The 24,270-nt window shown below is 56.6% G+C and overlaps 2 protein-coding genes across 9 annotated transcripts in view; one reads left to right on the forward strand and one right to left on the reverse strand.

Moving 5' to 3' along the window:
* Window positions 1–797, forward strand: part of LOC107318454 (uncharacterized) — a 78,588-nt gene extending 77,791 nt beyond the window's left edge. The window contains exon 11 of the mRNA XM_085514912.1: window positions 466–797. The gene's annotated coding sequence lies outside the window, so the exon portion shown is untranslated. The remainder of the gene's footprint in view (window positions 1–465) is intronic.
* LINGO1 (leucine rich repeat and Ig domain containing 1) overlaps window positions 315–24,270 on the reverse strand; it is a 95,470-nt gene continuing 71,514 nt past the window's right edge. For 6 of the 8 annotated variants that reach the window (XM_015872454.2, XM_085515847.1, XM_085515845.1 and 3 more), the window contains one exon: window positions 315–2,673. In XM_015872454.2, coding sequence (XP_015727940.2) covers window positions 820–2,661 — 1,842 coding nt within the window. In that variant the 5' untranslated portion in view covers window positions 2,662–2,673 and the 3' untranslated portion in view covers window positions 315–819. Of the gene's footprint in view, window positions 2,674–10,674; window positions 10,791–10,943; window positions 11,376–24,270 lie in introns of those variants that run through there. The other 2 variants (XM_015872451.3, XM_015872453.3) reach the window with 2 other exon arrangements.

Consider the following 24,270-nt stretch of genomic DNA (forward strand, 5'->3'; position numbering starts at 1 on the left):
GAGACTGGGCCCTGCTCCCCTGGGCTCTGAGGGCTGAGCTCACCACTCAGATGGGCAATTGGGAATTGGCTGTAAAAATACAACCGGACTTCGGCAAAGAAGCTGAATTTGTCTGGGTGCGCTGCGCAGGACCTGGGGCAGCATGGGAAGTGTCTTTTCTGGGCAGCAAGAGCCCTCAGTGTCAGCTCGGAGTCACTGCCTGAGGCTGTTCTGAGTGAGAGGGCTGGAAAGTGCCTCCAAGACCACAGCTCCAGTGGGGAGAGACCGAGCAGTCGCCAGAGATACAGAAGTCAAGATTTTGCATTCCGACTATCTATAGGAAATAGGGTTTTTTATTATTTCAAGTTTTCATAAAAATTCATAATTACTGAAATCAAAGTTACAGAAGAAAGTTTGTAACTTTTTATTGATTTTATTTCTGGTTTTTTTCTTTTTTTTTCTTTTTTTTCTTTTTTTTTTTTTTAGTTTATTTCCCCCCCCACCCTCCCCCTTTTTGTTGTTTTTCCCTCTCAGAATTATATCTGACACCAGAGTCCATCAGACAAAGTCCTTACAAACACAGGAGTCCTGAAGACATTGGCTGAATGTTTTCCTGGTATAAAGAAGAAGAGGAGGAGAAAGAGGTGGTGACGGTGCAGGTGCAGAGAGCTTGGACTGGGGCGGAGGGTGTGGTGGAAGGAGAGAGGTCGGTATGTTTGTACCAATGTTTTTTAAATTAGTTTTTGTATTTGTTCATATGTTCTCTTTAAAAAACAAAAAAAACAAAAAACAAAAAACAAAAACAAAATAACCCAAAACTATTTGCAAATTGTTGCCTGGTTAAATCATTTTCATATTGAATTTGCGCGGTGCGTCGGCAGAGCTGATGCCTGCGTCAGACTTGCGTGGCACGTACTCGATTTCAATGTTGTGCTTGGTGTTGCCTTTCCCCCGGCTCCACAGGAAGAGGAGCACCAGACAGAAGAGCACGACGCCCAGGAAAGAAATGAAGCCCATGGTGGTGGCGATGATGAGAGTCTTGATGTCAAAGGGAAAAGGCACGGTGGCACGTGTGCTGTTGGCATCGCTCTCGTTGGGCTGGTTGGAGATGAACGCGAAGGTCTTGTTGGGCTGGTGGGGCCAGTCTGGGGAGTAGCTGCGCACGTGCAGGTGGGCCAGCATGGTGTCGTTGCCACCCGCGTTGCTGGCAATGCATAGGTAGGTGCCGTTGTCCTGGATCTGGGCATAGCGCACCTCCAGCGTGCCGTCAGGGAAGACAGTGAGCCGCCCGTTGGTTTTGGTGGAGATGAGGTGCTTGCGGGGAGAAAGCCACATGATGGCGGGTGGCGGATCCCCGTCTGCCCGACAGACAAAATGCACCGTGTGGCCTTCGTCCACAAAGATCTGCTGAGGTTTGCGGTCCCGTATCCGAGCTCGGCGGCAGGTGAAGTAGTTGGGCAGGAGGACGTCAGGGAAGTCTTTGAACTCCTTGCCCTGGACGAACTCAGGGGTAGAGCAGGTGGGCTGCTGCTTATTGAAGTTCAACCTCCATCGCCGTCGGAAAACCCACAGCAACCGACAGTCGCAGGCTAAGGGGTTGTTGTCAAGGATGAGCGTCTCCAGGTTGCCCACTGAGTGGAAGGCCGACTCTTCCAGAGTGGTCAGCAAATTTCCTGACACGTTCAGGATGCGCAGGTAATTGAGGCCACGGAAGGCAAAGGGCTCGACCGTGGTGAGCTGCCCTCCCACCAGCTGGATCTCCTGCAGCCTCAGCAGGTCATGGAGCATGGAGCCCTCGATGGTGACAATGGGGTTGTAGGACAGGTTCAGGAACCGGAGGTAAACCAGGTGCCTCACTGACACGTACGGGATGGACGTCAGGTTGCAGTGGGTGATGGACAAGGAGGTCAGGTTCAGCCCATAGAGGCAGTTGGATGTCATGGTATCCAAGTAGGGCCAGTGTGAGATCTCGAGGACCTTGAGCCTGTACAGCCTCTTGAATGAGTAATCCCGGATGGCGTTGATGTTCAGGTGGCGCAGCCGCAGCACAATCAAGCCGTGCAGGTGAGACAGGGCCTCCGTGGGGATGGAGGTCAGGTTGCATTTCTCCAGGGTCAGCTGCTCCAGGCTGTTGAGGCCACTGAAGGCCCGGTGGGAAATGTAGACAAGGTCGTTGTCCCCTACCTCCAAAGACTTCAGGTTGTACAAGTCCTGGAACATGTAGTCTAGGAGGATCACAATTTTGTTCTCACTAATGTCTAGCTTGGTAAGATTGCTGAGTCCAGTAAACACCCCCAAGGGGATCAGCTTGAGTCTGTTACTCCTGAGCCCCAGCGTCCTGAGGTTGAAGAGGTTGTTGAAAGCCCCAGGTTCAATGGCACTGATAATGTTCTCGTTTAGCTCCAGCTCTTCAAGGTGAGGGTAGTTGGCAAATTCATCCTGGTTGAGCGTCTTGATGCGGTTCTTACCCAAGTCCAGCTGCCTGGTCTCTGTTGGGATCCCCTCCGGGACGACCATGAATCGCTTCCGATGGCACAGCACGGCGCGCTCCTGGGCAGAGCACTCGCAGCGCGGAGGGCAGCCCGTGGCAGAGCCAGACAGGATGGATCCCAGCATCAGGAGGAGAATTGGCTGCCAGCAGGCCAGGATTGGGCTGCGCATACTCGCCTCCCCAGCTAACATCCTATCTCTCACCTGCAAAACACAGGGCAGAGGAAGAAAAGGTGGAGGTGAGCAAACACTGCACAGAAATGAGGAAGAAGGTTTACCGTCCCGGTAGAGGTGACACTATCTACCACCCAACAAGATGAGAATTCTGCTGGCACTTTGCTCTGATTTCAGAATCCTCAAAAGAATACCCGATGAGACACTGGTCAGTGGCCGGTGTGAGGCTGGAACACTGCAGGGAGAGGGATCACCACGCACTGAGACAGTGGGAAGGCTTCTCTCACACATGGGACACCATATCAGGGAGCTGTTGTGAGCACACCTCTGACACAGGCTGTGCTCTGCATGCTCCTATATAGAGGTGCATGCCCCTACACAGAGGTGCCATTGTATGTGCACCTCTAAGACATCAGACACACTTTGCAAGCCCTTTTACAGCGACTGTTACACATGTGCCTCTGAAACTGGGTGTGCTTTGTATGCTCCCATATAGGGTCTGCTCTGTGTGTGTCTCTAAGATACTGGGCACACTCAGTGCCACTGTAAGAGACCATAGAGCTCTTGCTTCTAAGACACTGGGTGTGTTTTGTGTGCAGTTATATAGGGGCCATCACACGTGCACCTCCAAGACACTGGGTGTGCTTTGAGAGGCCCTATACAGGGGTCACTGTGCAAGCCTCGAACACGCTGGGTGTACTTTGCACACCCCCAGACAAGGGCCCCTCTGAGACACTGGTTACGCTTTGTGCAGCCTGACAGAGGGGCTCCTACACACACCTCTAAGACACTGGGTGTGTTTTGTGTGCCCCTGTATAGGGGCTGTCAAGCTCTTGTCTCTAAGACACTGAGCGCATTTTGCATGCAGCTACACAAGGGCCATCATGTATATCTCTAAGACAGAGGGTACACTTTGAGCACTCCTACATGGGGGCTGTTGTGCAAGTGCATCTAAGACACTGGGGGTCCTTGTAAGAGGCCAGCTCCCTCTATGCACTGGGAGTCTGGGGATTGCAGCTGCATAAGAGATCTGTGCTTCATTGGGTACAGCATCCCTCATCCCATCCCAAACACAGCTCATGGTCAGACAGCTTCAGGGCTCCACTTCTCCAGGATCCTCGTTTCCTGGTTCCAGTCCCTCTGTGTCCTGGGAGCACTGGTGGTCTTCCCTGGGCACTGTATGGGCAGCTCCTGTCCAGGATTAGGACAAAAAGCAGAAGTTGTCCCTCACTCTGCCCCTGTGGCATTCCTTCCCTTATTGTGTAAGCTACTATAAGGAATCAAATCATATTAATGTTACAAATGAGATGAGCAGCTACTCTGGACTTTGTTTATATCTATTGTTATGTGTAGGCTCTGCATCGCTTCTACCAAAGCTATTTATGGCTATCACTGCATTGCTTTATATCCCTCATTACATACACTGTCCATTACTTTCCCTGCTGCAGCACTATTTATGGGCCTGGTATACATTCTGTGCGTTACTTTAATTGTGTCTGTTTATATGCATCATTTCATAGAGCTAGATGGCATAAGTGTAACTTTTGATGCAGAAAACTAAATTCAGCATTTCTTTGCAAGGTTAAGGTTCTGGGATGAGCGATCTTGGACAGGCATAAAACCATCCACCAGCACCATCTTGGAGCCCAGCAGATCTTGGCATGCCAGGCTGTGCTCTGGCTGGGCTGCATGCTGTGGAATCCTCCGTGGCTCCCATTGGGCCATGCAGTAGGTGAAGCCCTTCCAGGCATGCCACAAGGCACACCCTGAACCCTGTCTGACCTCACAGCACCTGAGCACCTACCCCAGTTGCCCAGCTGGGATTGGGGCTGATGGTTATGATGCACAAGCTGGTACCAGCTGGGGAGCACTACAGCCCTCTGGCACCAACACAGAAAGTGAATTGATAAGAAGGGAGCAGCTGCCGGAATCACTAACGTCAGGCAAATATCAAATCAGGGCAAACCAAAGGAAAAACTGTGCCCAGAGACATGGCATCCAGTGCCCGGCCTCACCACCCGCTGCCTGGGGACGGGGGCTCGGAGGCACAGCCCCATCCTGGAGGAGAGCTGCCGAGGGGCACAGATGGCCCATAGGAGTGGTGCTAAATGTGGCAGTATCCGCTGAGCTGGGAGGAAAGATGCTATTCTGGGGCCGGGCTGCTGACGTGCACGGGGCGCACTGCTGTGACGGACATGGGAGGAACATCCCTGCAGAAACCAACCCTGGGTTGTCACCGAGGAGCCCCGCCGTGCACCCAGGCTCACCCTGGGGTGCTGCTGCTTCTGGCTGTGCTGTGCTGTGCTTGCTGCCCGCAGGGTGCCCCTGGGGTTGGGGCTGGAGCTGCACTGCACCGTGCAATCTGCTGCATTGACAGCAAGTGAGCAGCAAAAGCCCCGCGTCAGCGCTAAGCCCACCTGGCATTCATAAATTACAGCGCGTGAGACGTTCACCCTTGAACCAGATGCTTTTGAGAGCATCAAGCAACGCAGGCAATTGAGGACGGAGCGAGCCAAATCCCTGGGGCCCCACAGTGCGCGGGGGCAAAGCAGGGCTGGGGTCACAGCTTTGGGTGGGGCTGTGGCTATAGGTGTGGGCAGGGGGTCAGCCACCAGCTCAACCCCACCCCTGTACCACTGCCTTTGCATGGAGCCTCTGGCACGCAGCTCTTGGAGTCGGTGCTCTCATCGAAGCTGCTCCAGCTAAATCAAGTTTTATTGAACTTGACTACATTTTAGAGATAAAGACTCCAGGTTTACAAATAAATATTTAACAACCTTTCCTGCTGCTAAAAGAGTTGCTTATCCAGACCCCGGGCTCTGCGCTAAGTGTTCCTGTAGCTATCTGCAAAGCAGCAAAACAAAGGGAGAAGCTTTAATTTGCCAACCACGTTTGTTCCCATTTCTGCCTCTCTCCATCACTCCCTCTGCGTCCAGTTCACGTTCATGGCCTCTTCCCTCCATCTCCCCGCTCCCACCCCAGGTGGGATGGCACCATCTCCCTGCTCGGGAATGCACAGCGCTCCGGGGGGTTGCACAGAAGGATCTCTGAGCTGCAGGATCTGCTTTCAGCTGCTCCGAGATGGAGCCTGGAATAGGTGCACCGCAACCTGATCTGCCATGGCAGTTGCTCCGGGGCTGTAAAAGAGCATGAAGAAGTATCCAAGATGCAAATCCCCTTCCGGCACCAACACGGCCTGGCTGGCACCAGGTGCCCACAGCTTCCAACCCATGGGACTGCTGTGCAAAGGGCTTCCCCATGGCTATGGTTCTTCCTCCCCAAGTGCAGCAGCCCCATTGCCCCAGGGCAGTAAGTCAGCAGGGTGCTGGCAAGGAAATCCCATCAGTTCTGTGGTTCTGCTGAAGCCCTCTTGCTGAGATCACAGCTGTGCAGAGCTACTCACCCTCCTCACACCTTTGCTCCCTCATTTTTCAAGGTTTTTTTCTCTCTTTGGCTACACATGCTTCAGTGACCCATCAGCAAAGAAAACATCCTGACAAGTGATCAATAAGTAATTGCAAAGGCAGCTGTGGATGCCTCGGGTGCAGAGCCCTGAGCTAGCAGGAGATAAATGAGCACGGGAAGGTGCAGCACACCGTGGAGCTCAGGCTGAGAGCCTGTCTTGCTCCGTGCACACCAAACTGCTGCAGTCAGGTCAAGGGCCGCCCGCAGCTGAGCAGTGCCTGGAGGGCTGTGTCTGTTGGATGTCCCCTGAGGGTCTGCCCTGGGAGCAGTGCCCTGGGGATGTTTCAGGCTTGGTCAGCAGGAGAATAGGAGGTGTATAGTGCGAAGGATCACAGAACCATTAGGGTTGGCAAAGGCCTTCAAAATCACCTTGCCCAACGCCAGCCCATCCCACCATGCACACTGTCCACATCCCTGAGCAGCTCCTTTGAGCCTCCTCTTCTCCACACTGACCCATCCCAGCTCCCTCAGCAGCTCCCCATAACAGCTGTGACTCAGACCTCTCACAGCTCTGTTCTCCTCTCTGGACACATTGCAGGGGCCCAATGGACAGTGAAAGGTCCAACACTGCACTCAACTTGCAGCCTCACCAGAGCCCAGTACAGAGGGACAAACACCTCCCCAGTCCAAGGACATGCACCAGCTGTCCAAATGTGGCTTCTCATTTTATTTATGGCAGCGAGCCTCCCCTCTGAGAGACCCACCTTTGGGGTCATGGGCTGCTGCAGGCGCTCAGCACAAGGCACTCAGCTCTGGTAGAGCTTTGTGCTTCCCTGCATGTAGCAGTGGAAAGGGGATGGAAAAAACCTTGGACTATGGAAACATTTGCACCGGAGCAACCAAGGAGCATCTCCTGGGAGAGGCGCCAGGGTCACACTGACATTGGGAAGGCAGCACTCACCTCACCGTGCCCTTATGGGACAGAGGCAGCTGTCGGAGCCCATCCACCAACCCACTCAGTGCTGTGGGGTCAGGGCAGCATACCCTACTGTGCAGCCCGGAGCATGCCTCGCTGTGCAGAGTCTGGGTCCCCCACCCCTGCATCCCAGCCCTGCTCTGAGGTGAAGCCCCGGATGGAGGCACTGATGCTACGCAGACACAGCAGATGGGGACCAGGCTCATCCCAGCCCCACGGAGCAATGCTGCTGCTGCCGGAGACCGTGGGCACATCCATTACGTTACATTTAAGGTCAGCCCGTACTCACAGCACCGCTTCTGTTCCCACGCCTTATCCTAAAATACACCCACAACCAGCGTAATGCCCTAAAAAAAGGCTGATCCGGAGCACCGCGTCGTTCCCCGGAAACCTTTAGGATAACAGCAAAAGGATTTCAGAGGACAACAGCCCCACAGCTCCAGGGAAGCTGCTGATTTACCTCTGGTTGGGACTAGACCTGGTATTATCACATTGCTGCCCCAAATGAGAGATCCCACAGCCCTCTGGGAGGGGCTGACCGCAGAGCAGGGGAGCATCGCTGTGCCCCCTCCTTCACCTCCTGCCCAAAGCCTTCCTGTGAGCCACATCTCCACCTGTCCCAGTCATTGCTTCCGTCATGCAATAATGAACACAGTGCTGCAGGAATGTCCAGAAAGAGGGAAATGGAGGAAAAAAGGCAGCAAAGGAAAGCAGGAGTGATGGTGAACATAGAGAAGACTCCTCTTCCCAGCCTGGCTTTTATGATGATTTCACACGTAGAATTCCTTTTTCTTCTTTCCCCTTTCTTGCTTGTTTGATTTCTGCATTATTTATGGCTTGTCTTCGGGGCCTCTATTTGTTGTTATTGTTTCATCCGACAATAAAACGCATTAGATACAAACAACGAGCACAGAGCCGCGGCGGAGCCCTGTCCTACACCATTGGATGGGGCCGGTGTGCACACCCCCAGCCTGACCCCATGGCTGCAGGGTGCAATGGGATGGCATGGCAGGAGCAGGGCTGTCCTCAGGGCAGGAGCAGGGCTGTTCCCACAGCACAGAGCTGCCTTCAGCGCGGTGCTGCGCGGCGCTTTGGTTTTGTTCCGCCTGAGCTGAAAGCGATGCTTTCCACCCCTTCCTCCTCCTCCCCAGCGGTGGTGATAATAACACAGAGGCTGCACTCCGGGCTGTATGTGAGAACAAAAGTAATCACGTGGAAACGCAGCGCATGGAAATTAAATCGGAAATGCAAGGCCAGGGGTTTCCATTTCGGTTCAGCTTCCGTATCGTTTCCCATTGAAAAGGATAAACAGAGTGAGTGCCAATCAGCCTAATGGCAGCACCTAATGGCAGCACAATTCCATATTTCCCAGAGCAAATCACAGCTCCGGCCCAGGGCTCAGAGCCAGCTCCATGGGACAGCCATGGCACAGCACAGCCTGTGGGCAGGGAGGGGTTCTTGCTGCACCCAATGTGCCCATGTGAGAGGAGGGAGCACCCAGCAGTGCACGTGTCCAGGCTCTGCCCCCCACCCCCTGGGTGCCTCCGGGTCTGCACTGGCTGTTTCCCATTTCACACTCAACATCTCCAATCTCAACAATGAGCTGGAAGAATGGATTGCACCAAAATATTTCTGCTTCTCTCTCCAGCGAGAATTCCCCATCAGAGACCAATCCAATTAAGGTGCTGGTTATGAAATTATCCGTAATTACAAGAGCAATATTTAACGGTTTGCGTTCTGATGAAGAAACGGGACGGAAATGATAAAAAAAATAACAACAACAGAAACTGACCCATAATAATTTGTGGGTCCAAGTGAGATAAGTGAGAGCAGTGTGGGGCAGTGGGAAGGCTGGGGCTGGGCTGCACCTGCCTGTCCCCAAAGCGTGGCATTGACCCCAATGGACGGTTTGGGGGGCACCGCCATGTGGGCATCACCTGGACCCCATCAGGAAATGTGGGCAGAGAGAAGAGGGAGGCCTCAAGGCAGGCCGAGGGTGCAGCCCCAGCAGCACGCAGAGCAGGGGCACGTGGCAGTGGCACGGAACGCTCTGCATGTGGCCGTTCCCCTCCGCAGCTCCAATTTCTCCTCCCCCAGGTGGAGAGAGAGAGAAGGGGGGGAAAAATGGGCTTGGAAGAAAATTGAGGCCACGGCCTTCGGTTGGTTTCTCCCTTTATTTTCCTTGATTTGAGTTAAACACCCGCAGCTCACTGCTCTCCCCTCACAGGAGCCACGTTATCCCTCTGCCCACCCAAAGCTCTGCCAGGACAGACCCCACCAACCTTCACCCTGTGCCATCAGGAGGGCTGCCATACAAACCAGCAGCACACCCTGCCCAGTGCCGGTGTCCAGGGGCAGCACCTCACACATCCATCAGCTCTCACTGAGCCATGATGGGCTGCGTTTGCTTTAGGATCCAGCGACTGTAATTATGCTGCAATTACGCTGTGATTGTGGCGATATTATAAAGTGATTTATCAACCCCTGAAATGAAAGCTCACGTCAGAGGGTTTTACACTTGTTACGTGCAGCGAGCAGTGCAAACTTTGGCATCCTTACGGCGACCGTCTTAAACGGGAAAGCAAAGGAACAATAAGTCATTCCGTCGTGCCGTTCACCTTCCGGTGATATGAAGCAGTAGTAATTAGTGGTATCGCGGAGTAATTGCGTTACAGGTGTGGAATAACGGCAGCACGGTGCTGTATCACGGAGGTACAACCGCCTGCATTGTAACGAATCCCCCCAGCCAAGTGCCCGGGGTGCGCGCCCCTTCCCATCCCGGCGCACGGAACTCCTGCAGCACCGCCCTCCTGAGCCCCACCGGAGCCCCCGAGCGGTACCACGGCTCCGGCACCGCACCGGGACGGGAACCCCTCGGGGTACCCGGTGCTCTGCACGGGGCCTCTGCGGCTGCCGGGGGAGCTGCAGGAAGGGCCGTTTGGTGGGGAAGGGCTGCCTGGGCACCGCCGGGCACCGCTGGGTTTGGGGCGCAGCTGAGCCCACAGCGAGGAAAGCCGCTCGCACGGAGCCCGCAGGCGTTGGCCGCACATCGCTCCCTCCCTCCCGGCAGAAACCCTTCAGCGGCATCAGCGCTCCCACCTCAGCCCGGAGGTGGCACCTCCAGCCGCGCGGCTGCCTCGCGATCCGGGCTGTCAGCGCTCGGCGAGGAGCAAGGTGAAAAATCCGAGCACCCACGGACAGCAGCGGAGCAACAAGCGGCGGCCGGGGAGCGGTGGGGGCAGCCCTCGTGCCGTCCTGCCCCGAGAGCCCCTTCACCATTAACCCCTTCTCCTCCTGCCGGGCGCAAACCGAGGGCGAAGCGCTGTCAGCGTTACGTCCCCGCCGCTCTCCCTCCAATTCGGAGCCCGGGCGGAGGGACCCTTCAGCGCCCCGGTTTCCCTCTCAGCCCTCAGCCCTCCCACCTGCCGGCACCTCCCCGCGGCCCCGCGTCCATGAGCGCGATGGCGACGGAGGGCACAGCGATACCCCCCACCCGGGGCCGGGCGGCGCGTCCCTGCCAGCCCCCGCACGGGGCCGGGCGCAGCCGAGGGGCGCGTTTCCCCGGCCCCGGATGGCGACGCTGGGGCAGCCGCCGTTCTCCGGCTCCGCAGCCCTCCCTGGCGGGGAGCGTTGCCCCGGCCGTACCCCACCTGCGTGTGTAATCCGCTGCCGGGCGGCTCGGCTCCTCCATCCGGGGAGCGGGAGGGCTGCCCCTCGGGATGCGGCTGCGGGCAGGGCGGGGCGGGGGCCGGGGGAGCGGCGAGGAGGGCTGCCGGCAGGAGAGGGGCGGCGGGGGCGGCCACCGGCGGGGCCCGGGGTACGCGTCCCCTCCTCCCCACCCCCCCCACCCCCGGCCCGGCAGCCCGGCTCCCCTGCTCGCCCCGCGCCCCCTCCCTCCCGGCATCGCCTCCCCGCTTACCTGCATCTCATCCTCGCCGGCGATCTCCTTCGGTCAGAAATGGCATCTCCCCCGGCCCCCACCCCCTCCGCCAAAATCTCCACCTGCAGTAACGCAGCTCCCCCTCTCCGCAGCGGCCGCACGGGAAGGCGGCGGCTCTGCCGGCTCGTGGGTCCGCCCGGCTCCGGCCGCCCCCGGCTCCGCTCCGGCACGGGGAGCTGCGGGGCCGCCCTTAGGGACGTACCGCGGCCGGCGGCCTCCCCTCCGCGCCCGGCGCCGTGCTGCGGGGCGGCGGCATGGCCCCGCCGGAGGATGGCACGGCCCGGGCTCCGGCTCTGCTTCGGCGCGGCCGGGCTGGGGCTGGGGCTGCAGCCGGAGCCGGAGCAGCCGCCGCCGCCGCCGCGCCGGCCCCCGCCTCCCCTCCGGGAGGAGTCGCCGGCGGGCGCGGGGCGGTGCGCGGAGCCGAGCGGGTCGGTGCGGAGCCGCCGTCAGTCCCCTCCTCCCGCCGCCTCCCCCGCACCGAGGGGCGGTGGGTTCGGGGCTGCGGGAGCGGCGCCCCCAGGGGTCGGGGCCGCGCGTCGCCTCTGCCCCCCGCTCCGCTCCGCTCCTCTCTCCTCGCCGCAGCCCCGCACCGGAGCGGGAGGACGGGGCGATGGGGCGATGAGCCGGGGGAGCTCTGCGGGCGCGGGGCTGAGCGCTGCCGGGCCCCAGGGATCCCCAGCAGCCGGCCCTCCGCGCTGTGCCCGCCGCGTCACCCCTGCCCCGGTGGGTATTGATTTATCGAGCGGCATCGGCCCCTCTTCTATCGAAGGCCGGTATTACTGGTGATAGCCAACACCGACTTTGCTCCCGACGTGCACTTTCCCCTCCCGCCTCCTCTCAGCGGGGCTCTCCTGGGGGAGCAGCCCGGTAAGGTCCCGCATGGCCAAGCTGGGTGCGAGGCGGCCGCTCCAGCAGCCCACAGCCATCGCCGTGGGGCTGGGCATCCCGCGCTGAGCCCCGGGGTCCTTCCCTCGGGCGGCCCTAAAGCCCGTGGGAGCTTTTGAGGAAGAGGATGGCTTGGCCTTCCTCCACGAGCCATTAACTGCGCGCAGGGCTGGGGATTCCCATACAGACAGGCTCCCTCCGTGGGCTGCGTGCCCGGCAGCCACCCGGCCCCTGGGGAGGGCGTTGGGGCAAACCCCGTGCTGCTGCTCCCCCGGGGCCTGCAGAGCAGCAGCGATCCTCCAGCTCCGAGCAGCACGGGAACAAACAAGGGGTGGGCACCGGCAGCTCGCCCGCTGCAGCTGAGTCAGCCGGCAGTGCCGCTGCCCACCCGCCGGCTGCCCGCTCCTGGCACACGCGGGGAGCGCGGAGCAGCGCAGCCCCTCTCGGTGCAGCTCAGACCTTTCCTCGTGCGGATCGATGCCTCCTATTATGACGGCTATTTCAGCGATGCCATCGATGTTAATAGCACTTCACCAACACAGACAATGCCGGCGAGCTGAATGCATCCAGGAAGAAAAAAGCAGAGGACAAAAGACAGGCTAAGAGCACTGAATGCTGTTTTCAGTTCTTTTCCCCCCTCCTCCCAACACACACCGTTAAAACCCCACTAAAGTGCCGGGCACTGCGCGTTCGGTAACAGCGCTCCAGAATCATTCCTGGCATTGTCTGGTGCACGAGAGGGGGACTTCGCCTCGGCCGTGCCGCACAGCCGCGCTGCTATGCGCTGCCGGGAAGCAGGGGGCCTCCCAACACCGCCTTTGCAACAGCCATCCCCGCCCCGTGGCACACAAGGGACGAGGATGGAGCTTAGCAAGGGGGCACGGACAGCCGTGTCCCCCCCAGGGCACCGGGGCCGAGCTGGCAGGAGGGGGACGGGTTTTCATCCCTCCCGTTATTATTATAGTTCCTTCTCTTTTCAGTTTTTCACACTTTTGCCTTAACGAGCTGAGCTGAGAAAATCCATGCAAATGCCAGGCACAGATAAGATGCGCCGCACCTTGAAGCACTGCCAGCATCGGCTCCGGGAGCACCACATCCACCGCCCGCCCCTCTGCAGCGCTCCCACGGGGTGGGGGCCGCAATCCGCAGCTGCCCAGCACCGTGCACACCGTGGGGCTGCTGGGGCAGAGCGTGCCTTGCAGGATGGAGCTCTCCTCCTCGGAGGTGGTGGCATTTGGGGATGTGTGTGGGGAGCGGGATGAGGGGTAAGGCGGGATCTTCCTCTCCCCCGTCCCCGCGGCCATCTGGCCGTGTGCTGGTGCCTCCTCGCAGCAGGCTGAGTCAGTCCAGTGGCTTCTCATTACCAGCTGGAGGGAGTCCAGATTCCTCATGGTACGCCCGCTCCTGAGCAAAACTGAGGCTGGTTATCGAGTATTATCATAATGGTTTCTCTCTGTACTGCCTCGTGCCTTGCCCTGGCCTGCCAATGGACATGGAGCAGGACGTGCCCCAATCCCATACACCCCAAATCTTCCAACCTTCAGCCAGAGCTGGAGCTCGACCCAAAGCCCAGCAGCGCTGCTGTACGACAGGCTCCATTCAGCCCTGGAGCTCATTGACACATATGCAGAAGGTATTAATAATATCGAGCATCTCCTCTCCTATTGTAGCCCACATCCAGGAGATGAAAGATAATTTCTGGGACAAGGAAGTTATGACAGTGACAGCTTTTTAACAGCCTGGCACAAGAATAGGAGCGGCACAATGGGACAAAGCGATGATTAAAGCTCTCAGCACAAAGCAGAGAGGGCCAGGAGAGCGCAGTGAGCACGGGGGGGGTGAAGGGGGGACACAGCGGAGTCGTGTCAAGAACCAGCCCTGAAAGAAAGCTGAGGGGGGGGTGGTGCAGGGGAAGGGACAAAGCTGGGGTCAAGGAGGTGGGGGAAGGAGCCCCTCAGCCCATGCTGTGATGGGGCCGGGCCCTGTGGCTGTGCCAGGTGCATGGTGGTAATTCCTGAACCATGGCGGTGTCATCATGACCAATATTTGGTGTTTCTTTGCACACGCACGCACTCCCCTCATGTACACAGAGCATGTAAACAGCCGCCTAGTGACATTTGCACGCCCAATTACACCTGTGTATCATTGATTTACATGCACAGTTGGAGAGCAATTAAAACACTGGAGCCTGTTTCGCACTTTCCCACGGCCGCCACAGGGCAAGTTTTGGCCCCATCCCTCGGGCTCACACCTCTGCTGCTCCCCATGGTTCAGCACAGAGCCCAGCACTGCCGTGTGCCCACAGTGTGCCAGGCAGTGCCAAGCTGTGCCTGTGCTCAGCACACCAGGCCCTGCCACCACCCTCACAGCACATGGATGCTCAGCCCTGGGCAGCATTGCCTGGCACCTTCCCAAAAGGGATTAAAGGCAGGGAGTGAGAAACATAAATGCTCGTGTAATTATGTGCAAAAAGCCCCTTAATAATTTATAGAGGGAGAGGGTAAATATCTCCATGCGTTATCCGAGTGTGGCTTGTTGTCCCGTTGGCTAATACCCAGCGTGCACGCATGGCAGCCTTTATCCGGGAGGCTGCTCTGCCCTTAATACCTGCTATAAATTATTGAATTTATAAAGAGGAAAGCAGGTGTCATGTCATTCCTACACAGTGCTCATTCGTTACAGCTAACGAAGGTGGGGAGCAATGGTTTCCTCTCCCTTGTGGCTGCCGGCAGAGATGTGACACAGCATAGAGGGTACAGGCATGGCAGCACCCGTGCCCCGGACAGATGGATGGATGGATGGATGGATGGATGGATGGATGGATGGATGGATGGACGGACAGATGGCACAGCAAACACAGGGGGTGGGGACACGAAGCACCTTCCCGCGGGCGCACAGCTGAGTCAGGCAGCACGTGGCTGGGTGCAGGAAGGCAGTGAGCACCCAGCAGCCCCCACACAGCCCCCATGCAGCCCTGCCCCAGCCCCATGCTGTGGGCCGGGTGCCGTGCTGCAAGCAGCTGGCTCGGGGGTTCTGGGGGACGAGGTGCTTTGGAGCTGAGCCCCCACGCGCACCTCTCCAAATATAGCATGTGTGCATTGGAAAACAGACACGGCACCAGGGGGATGCGGAGAGATACCCACAGCACCGGGCTGCCGGCTGCAGGGAGCTGCATGATGGATGGGGGATCCCAAAGAAAGGCCTCGCAGGTATGGGAAGAGGGAGCTGAAACTATTGATAATCAATTAACTCCTTCAATTACAGGAGCCTAATGAGGTAGCGCAAAGTCAGCCCTCATGAACATCGGTTTAATAGAGGCGCTTCCTCGGGGCGCTCCGTTTTGACTTAATCTTTACAGGGTAGGAAACACAGTGAAGGCAGCAAGCAATTAGTGCCATATAACGAGCACTTGCTGCAGGCTCTGGGAGCAGTGTGGGGCATCTCCATTAGGGACAGCAGTGCGGGGGGATGCAATGCAGGGACTGGGAGTGGAGCTCTGAGCTCACGGTGCCGGGATGCTGCTGGATGCATCACTTGCTGTTAGATGAAGTGAATGTCACAGGGCCCAGCTCTCCCCACAGGCAGCTGTTTTTTTTCCCTTTTTTGGTGATGGCAGCGCAAGTGACAAAATGAATGTCACTGCCTGCCGGCCCTGGTGCCTCATTGGAAACCTGCTGGGGCACTGGGAAAGGAGAGGTGCTGGCGGGGTGCTGCTCCTTGTGTTTAGCGCCAGCCCCAATAACCCTACAGTGCCCAGCATGGAGACAAAACCCACTCTGTGCCCTGAGCTACTCCTCCAGCAGCCTGACCAGGGGTACATGATGGGGAAGGGTGGTGAAGGAGCATGGTGGTCTCCCTGTTGGTTTGCATGCTGCTGAGCACCCTCAGCCAGCATAACAGCGGTGCCGTCCCTCTGCAGACACAGCTCTGCACTGACCGTGCTTGGGAGGGATTTGCATACTAAGGAGCCTCCAGCAGAGCAGAGGCAACCTAACATCTATTTCGGGTCTCAAAGCCAAAGACCATATTTCAAATCCGCTAATCAGGTGAGAACACGGCAAAATAACACAGCGAGGAGCTGGGGCTCATGGCAGCACTCCCTGCTCCACGGCCACATCCCCACAGCCCAGCAGCCATCAGCACTCACCAGGACACAGCTGCCAGGGGGCCCCACAACTCTCGTGGGGGTCAAGTCCCACATTTCTGCCCTGGGTCCATCTGCAGAGCTCCTCCCAGCAGCCACCCCTTGTGCTGCTCCCCAGAGGGGATGGGCAGAGCTTGATTCCTGAGCCCTTGATGACAGCACAGAGTCATAGAGTCACAGAGTCATAGAGTCATAGAATGGCTTGGATTGGAAGGGACCCCAAGGACCATCACGTTCCAACCCCCCGCCACAGGCAGGGCCACCAACCTCCAGATCTGTTACTACACCAGGCTGCCCAGGGCCTCCTATAACTTGGCCTTGCACACCTCCAGGGATGGGGCATCCACAGCCCCTCTGGGCAGCTGTTCCAGCACTTCACCACTCTCACTGTGAAGAAATTCCCCGATATCCAATCTACACCTTCCTTCCTTGAGCTTGATTCCTCTCCTGTTCATACAAGCCATCAGGTATGTGCAAGGCAGTGGGTGAGAGCAAGGAGACATGGGTGGCTATAGAGTGGGACACCAGTGTGAGATGCCCAGGGAGGTGGGTGGAGGCTGTGCTGCATGGGGATGTTCAAAGAGCCGCTGCCACCAGCAGCCACACAGCTCTGGGCACTGAGATGATTCTGCCCATTTCCTTGTTCGGTGGGTTTATTATAAGACTATTAGTGGATTCACTGAAATCCTTATGGTCCTGGAGCAGCACCTTCGTGGTGGCTCTGGGGCTGCAGAAGGGTTTGTTCCGTGTTCCCAGAGTGTGCCTGCAGCTGGGCAGACTGCATGGGGCACACGGGAGCCCAGCAGCCCCCAGCCCCACAGCAGCCCATATTGCAGGGCTGCTCTGCTGCATTCAGCAGATCCTTCCCTCCCCACCCTGCAGCCCATCCTCTGGCAGAGCCCTGGTGGGTTCCCTTGAGAGCATGTGGTGAGACCCAGCGTGAAACAACGGCAGATAATTAAGGGATTTGAGCGGGGTATGGAGGAGAGCGGGGAGCTTGCAACATCCATAAATAGCTCGCCTTGCCGAGCTGCTTAACTCCTTGCTTGTTCTTGCCAAAGAGCGGACCCCAAAGGGATGGTGCCTGTGCGTGAGCAGGGGTGGAAAGTTCACCAACGTATTTTTAAACCGTTCAAGCTTTACTCAGGCTGGGTGATACGTTATTGTGTGCGTGTCACTTGAAGGCTCCAATGAATGTATAAAAAAAAAAAAGAAGAAACAAGAAAGCACCATTTTGTCTCTCTAAACTCCCACCCCTCTGCTCCTACCCAAATAGCGTCAGGCTGGATCTGACAGGCGAACGGAACGCACCACGCTCATTCAAAGCCAAGTGAAATGCTCTCAGCTGCAGGGCAGAGCCCAAGGGCAGCAGGGTGTCAGCTCCAAAAATCACTGCTGCTCCCAGGGAGCCCAGGCAGGGCAGTGAAGGTGTGTGTGGCACGTGGAGATGGGGGCCTTCACATCATGGCATCCTTGTGTTGGAAGATGCCATCTTGTCCACTTCCCAGGGACACCCACAGCACATCAGGTGCTCAGAGCCCCCCAGCCTGACCTTGGCATCTGCAGCCATGGGGAGAGCTACTGTCTCTCTGGGCACCCTGTGCCAGTGCTCAGCTGCCTTGTGAGGTGTTGAACCCCACAAGGTTCTCCCAGGCCCACTGCTCATCCTATCCGGGTCCCTCTGGATGTTATCTCATCCCTCAAGCATGTCACCACACCACACAGCCTGGTGTCACTTGCAACCTGCTGAGGGTGCCCTCCATGCCATTGTCAGTGTCACTGATGGAGAAATTAAAGAGCACCAGTGCCAGGGCTGACCCCTGAGGGACACCACTCATTGCTGGTCTCCACCTGCACATTGGGCCATTGACCACTGCTCTCTGGGTACAATCTCACAGCCAGTTCCTCATCCATTGAACAGTCTGCCCATCAAACCCATCTTCCCAGTTCTGAGAGAGGGATGCTGTGGGGTCTGCATCAAAGGCCTTACTGAAGTCCAGGCAGATGACACCAGTGGCTCTTTCCTTGCCCACTGATGCGGTTACACCATTGCAGAAAGCCACATCACAGTGATGTATCTTCCCCAGACTATAGGAATGCTGGAAATGGCACCCCCAGCAGGTCTGGGTGATGCTCATGTTGGTACAATTGGGTTTCTTTGCTTGAAGACCACTCAGCCAGGCTGGGGCCACTCCTGCCATGGATGCTCACCATGAAGGATTAGAGAGGCCCGAACGAGAACGAAGGGCTTTGTGCTAGAAATTGAAAGTTGATGGAGTGTGTCATAGGAAAATGACAACAACCTACTGTACCTCGAAAGACAATTATTTTTCCCTCATTGGAAGTGATTGAATTTCTCCATCAGTGACACTACTGATGTCAACGCCAACAGCTCTCTTAAGGAAAGGCTCTTCCCCAGCTGCACACCTGGGTGCTCCTGACACCTGCCCTCCCTCTCTGCTCTGTTCCTAGCTCTGTGCACCAGAAGAACTGCCTATGGGCACCAGCTTACCTTACCCCACAAACACCTGCTCCTCTCTACCCCATAGCTCCTGCAAGCTCAAGTCTCTGTCCCATCTGCTCCTCCAGACCATTCCTGAATACACCCTGAATAGAGATTACAGATTTGAATCATACGGCTCTAAGTGCCCCTGGGTCCATCAGGTGGTCCCTGCAGACCTGTGCCCGTGCCCATGCTGTGCTGCAGGCAGGTGTGTCCCAGCACTGCCCCAGTGGGGAAATGCGCATGTGCCAGCACTTTTCTGCTGCATATGTTGTGGGGGCTGAGAGCACATATGTCAGCTACACACACATCGACGCGTGTGTGCGTATATATATACACAGACATACATGAGGGGGACAATTATAGATACAGATTTACATATATAATCAACACCAGAAATTACTGCAGGGCTTGAAGGCAGCAGAACCAGCACAGGCAGCAGGAGATGGCTGCCTTCATCCCTGCCCTTCCAGCTTGGTCCCATGGCCATGCCTGCAAGCCCAGCCCAGCTGGGAGGTGCTGGCTGCCCATCCCTGCACCCAGGGACCAAGGAGCCATCTGCCTGCACGCAGCCTGTGTGCTGCATGGCGATGGAAGCAAGGGCTGCTCTGGGCAGCATTAATCTCTTCTGAAGGTGGCTGCCTGTGAAAGGTCAGATGAGTTGTGCCTGGCCGTGCCTTTTCCCTTCTGCTGACTGCAAATGTCATCCAGCCAGCAGGCATGGGGCAGGCACCCACAGCTGGGATGCATGCAGCAGGTTGTGGTGGCACACAGGCATGAGGTGGTGAGGTCTAGGAGGCACCTCTGGGGGTCATCCAGCCCAGCAACCTCTAAAGCAGGTTCAGATGGAACTATCAAGTCATAGGTTCACAGGATGGCTTGAATTGGAAGGGACTTCACAGCTCACCCAGTTTCAGCCCCCTGCCATGAGCTGGCTGCCACCCACCAGATCAGGCTGCCTAGGGCCCACCCATGGTCTTGGGCACCTCTGGGGATGGGGCACCCACAGCTTCTCAGGGAGATGCTCCAGGTCCCCAGTCAGCTTTGTGGCCCTCTGCTGGACTCTCTCCAGCAGTTCCCTGTCTTCCTTCAGCTGGGGAGCCCAGAACTGGTCCCAGTGCTCCAGATGAGGCCTCACAGGGAGAGAGTAAAGGGAAGGATCACCTCCCCTGACCTGATGGCTGTGCTCTTTTTAATGCACCCCAGGATACCACTGGCCTTTTTGTCTGTAAAGGCAAACTACTGGCTTATGGCCCATCTGCTGGCCAACCAGGACACCATTGGCCACCATTGATTCATGGCCAACCTGATGTCCTCCAGAACACTCAGGTCCTACTCTGAAGATCTCCTTTCCAGCAGGTCAGCCCCTAACCTGTACTGATGCATTCAGTCATTCCTCCCCTGGTGCAGAATCCTACACTTGCCCTTGCTGAACCTCACCGGGTTCCTCTCTGCCCAACTCTACAGTCTGCCCAGGTCTCACTGAACAGCAGCACGGCCTTCTGTGTGTCAGCTCAGTACCAGGTGGGTGAGCCCACTGCTACCTGCTGGCTCACCCTGGGGTGAGCATGGGGGTGCTGGTTCCAGCCACATGCAGGAACAAAAACTCCTCTCTTGGGCTGAGTTTTGGACTAGATAAAAACAGAAAGTGCTTACCCAACAGCGTGCAGCATTAGCTAATAGGAAACGACCCAGCAGGTTTGTGCCAGAGTGGGATCGAACCCGAGCCTTCACAGCACAGGACAGGACTCTATGGCTGCAGGCCAGGGCCAGGGGCACCCTGCTGGTACCAGGCTGCACTGTGTCCATCAGCACCCTGCACAGCCCTCAGCAGTGCTGGGCTTCCCACAGAGCTACATCCAGGTCTGGTGTGAGGGCACACAGCTCGGGTGCTGGGAGTCAGCAACGCTCTGGCTTGGTAAGGGGAAACTTTCATTCATTATATCAGATAGCCCCGAGCAGCAGCAGCGAGCTGTAAAGCACTTCAGAGTTGACTCAATGTCACATTTAAGTGCTGGCTGCATCAGAATTCAGGATGCTTCAGAAAGGTTATGTAAACCATTACATCAAATCCTGGGAGAGTTATTAAGGTGAGCGGCAGAGCATGGGAGAATGGGTGATTATCTCGCAGCAGCAATGTGGAGCCATGCGAGCAGTGTCCAGCTTAAGGATGTAACTCATTCTCCTTACAAGCCTAATTTTGTTTCTCCTTAGTGCTTCTTAACAAAAAAAAAAATAACAAAACTTATCAATTCTGGAAAAAGACACAAAAAAAATGATTACAGAGAGCCTCCAATTAATCAGGTGAAGTACTGGAGATATAAGGTTGAGAAAGAGAAGTATTCTCTCTTTTGGAAGTTTTCATCCCTGCCCCTTTTTGGAAGGTCATATTTAAAACTCCATGTGGTCTATTAACTCCCAGTTAGTTTTATCCATCTCAACTCATGCCTTCCGGGACCCAAAGGGAGGGTTTGTTTTGAAGTTATCTGCTATGGATTCTCAAACCTCTCCAAAAGGCACAGCATCCCCACAGAGCTCTATGGACAGGGGGTACCAACAGGGCACCCCCAGGGCCAGCTGTGTTTCAGAGCCTGGAAGTGAGTGGGCTAAAGGACAAAGCCAGCAGCGAGCAGAATACAGCGCAGGGTTCGGCCCTACAGCAGTGCTGCTGTCACCCCCTCTGGTGGGTTATGGATGCAGTACACACTGCTGGCATTTCCGTGCTGATTGTCACATCGCTGCTCATCCCGCGGTGCGCAGTCACACCGGTGTTGAACACGGGGGCACTGACTCATGCGGGTTCCAGCAGTGCCCGGTCACCGTCTGCATGACAGCCCTGGGGAGATGAGGCTTTCCCACGCCACAGTGCTGCTCCATCAATCCAAACAGCCCTACGCGAGGCCAGAAACCCAGCGTGGCTGTGCCCCTGTGAGCTCAATGGGGGGCAGAGGAGTCCCAGCCCTATGGCACTGGTGCTGGGAGAGCCCATTGCTACCAAGGCCGCAGGGGATTTATGCATGGGATGGGCATACAAGGACACCGGTCTGTCCCTGTATACCCATTCCTTAAAGAAAAACTACAAAACAACCCCAACATGGGCTAATTAGCTAATGACATTATTTTGGCCTGATGCGCCATATAATTAAACAACTAATAAACGGCAAGAGCCCTGTGCTGCTGAGGCTCCTGAGTCAATACCGTGCTATTACCGCGGTGTAATTGAGTTTACAGAGAACCTCAGCGCAGGCGTCCCAGAGCCCATGCGAGGAGCGGCATTGAAATAGCCACCAGAGACCCACCTGCTGGATCAAGGAGAAAGACAGATCTTTTAATCTACGGTACTGCCTGAAGTCACACGCGGGGAAGAGAAGTTTGTGCTTTGCGCTGCGGTAAATGCGTTTGCTGGAGGAGGGTACACGCGGCCCTGGGGAAGCTACGCGTGCCAGAGCTTCTCCTTTGGCAGAAACGGGGTTAGGGAGGAGGGGATGGGATGTGGCCGCCCTCGCTGCTGCAGCAGTGCTTCCAGAAGGCAGAGCTGTGGTACCGAAAGGGTTCAGGCTTTGTAGGATGCTGCACTGAAGCTGGCTGTATCCCGGTGCTGGTACAGAGGGACCCCAGCCCTGCGCAGTGCAAGTAGGGGGCAACCAGGGTCAGCAAGCAGCAGGGCTGCATTGAAACGGCAGCAAATCCACATGGAGAGGGCAGAGAGCGGTGCAGGCAGACACGTGAGCGGAGCGGCAGCAGAGGTTGGGGAGGAGGTTGTGTGAAGGCTGCGGAGCTGCGCTGACAGTGAGAGGCAGCGCTGGTCGTGAGCGTGAGCCAGGCTGTGCCAACCCAAATAGCGAGCTGGCTGAAAACAAGATGTGTGACCGTGTGTCTGTGCTGTCAATCAGCAATATAGAGGGAGTGTGCTGTCGCTGCTCCATCTCCATCTGAGACCTGCCATGGTGTACCTTGCTGGCACGGGGCACATCGCCAGACCATGGATGGGAGGTCAGGAACATGTTCCATCCTAACAGCCAACAGGGAAAGTTCTCCCTCTGCCTCACCTCAGCTCACCCACAGTCCTCTGTACCAGGGCCGAGGAGCAGCATCTGACATCCGCTGCCACTATGTGAGCTCTGGAGAGGTGCTTGTGTGGAGAGCAATTGCTGCACTCGAGAGTTACTCACTGCACACTCCAGAGCCCTGCAGAGAGCACTGGGGTGCACAGTGTGAGTTTCAGGGGTTGGCCCCAGCACACCACAGCCCACAGGAGGAGCAGCCATGGATGGGCAGTGCCAAGGGGCCCCATAACGCAATACTGGCACCCCGCAACACCAGCATCCACCCCAAGCACCCACCCCATGTGAGCCATGGGTCCTGCCCTCCTGGCTGAGCTTTGCCACATGTGCAGGGTTTAAGCAGCCCCATGTCTCCCCTTTTATCTCTCATTTCTCTGCTGACATTTTAAAGGAAATTTGCTCTCCTCCTTGAAGGAGGGAAGTCTGTGTTCAGTGAGTGCTCGGGCCCCAAACGCCAGGAAGATAAACATATTTGGACGTGTGATTTCACAGTTGCTATGCTGATAGCTTTCAGAGGCCGGGTCCTGTCCATCAATTACCCACAATGTGCATTCAGACGTGAGATGGGAGAACAACACCCGGCTCATTAGAAGGGAGGAGGTGAGCGCAGCAGGGCTGCTTCAGTACAGCAACTCGGGCTCTGGGGGCAGCAGGAAGGTGTTCCCCCCTCCCCTCCCCATCCCAGCCCACAGCACCCAGAGGTGCCCCACAAGTGGTGCTTGGCTATGCTGGCAGTGACTGATGCTTGGGCACAGGGACAGCCCTTAGAGCAGGCTTTGCTTTGGAGACATTTAGAAGGGGATTTTTAAAGATACTCGGGCCCCTCTCTCCCCTCTGGCCTGCAGGTACTTGGGAGTGCACACACAAAAAAGGTATTTGTCTAATAGATGATGTTGGAATGTGAGATGACATATCCAGGACAGACTTTTGTATAAAGCAGAGTTTTAAAAGCAGAATTTTAACAGTCCTGGGGGGACTGGAGCATGTGGAAGTTGCAGTGGAGGCAGTGATGGTTTGTGTTCAGCCTGGCCAAGTGGTTTTGCCCCAGTTCCTTGTCCCAAGGAAAGGCAATCATCATTTGCTGGGCTGCCTCTTGCTCTACTCAGCTTGACCAATATTCCCAGATCCATTTCCCCCATAAACTTTTCCAGCCACTCTGCCCTAAGCCTTTAGTGCTGCGTTGTAGTGGCCAAAGTGCAGGACCTGGCATTTGGTCTTGTACAACTTCATTCCATTGGCTTCAACCCAGTGATCCAGCCTCTGTAGGGCCTCCATGCCCTCTGTATGGCCTTGCTACCCCCAGGTAGATCGACATTCTCTTCTAACTTGGTGTCAGACTTACCGAGGGTGCATTCAATCCCCTCACTCAGATCACCAATAAAGATATTAAACACGACAGGCCCCAGTACCGATCCCTGGGGATCACCACTCATAGCTGGTTGCCAGCTGGACGTAACTCCATTCAACACCACCCTCTGGGCCTGGCCATCCATCCAGACCCTTCTCCAGTACAGAGCACACCTATCCAAGCCATGGGCTGCCCGCTCTGTGGTGGCAGAGCATACCGGCAGGCATCTGCACAGCTCTGCAGGTGATGGCTTAAGGTACTGAGCCACTCAGGTAGAGGATCACATTACTCTGGAAATGGAGGATCAAAATATTCCATTATTCCCCAGGGAGGGGATTAAATTACCCTGGAAATAGAGGATT

Source organism: Coturnix japonica, chromosome 14, assembly GCF_054131305.1.
Source record: "Coturnix japonica strain WE chromosome 14, WE-NBRP24, whole genome shotgun sequence".
Classification (NCBI taxonomy): domain Eukaryota; kingdom Metazoa; phylum Chordata; class Aves; order Galliformes; family Phasianidae; genus Coturnix; species Coturnix japonica.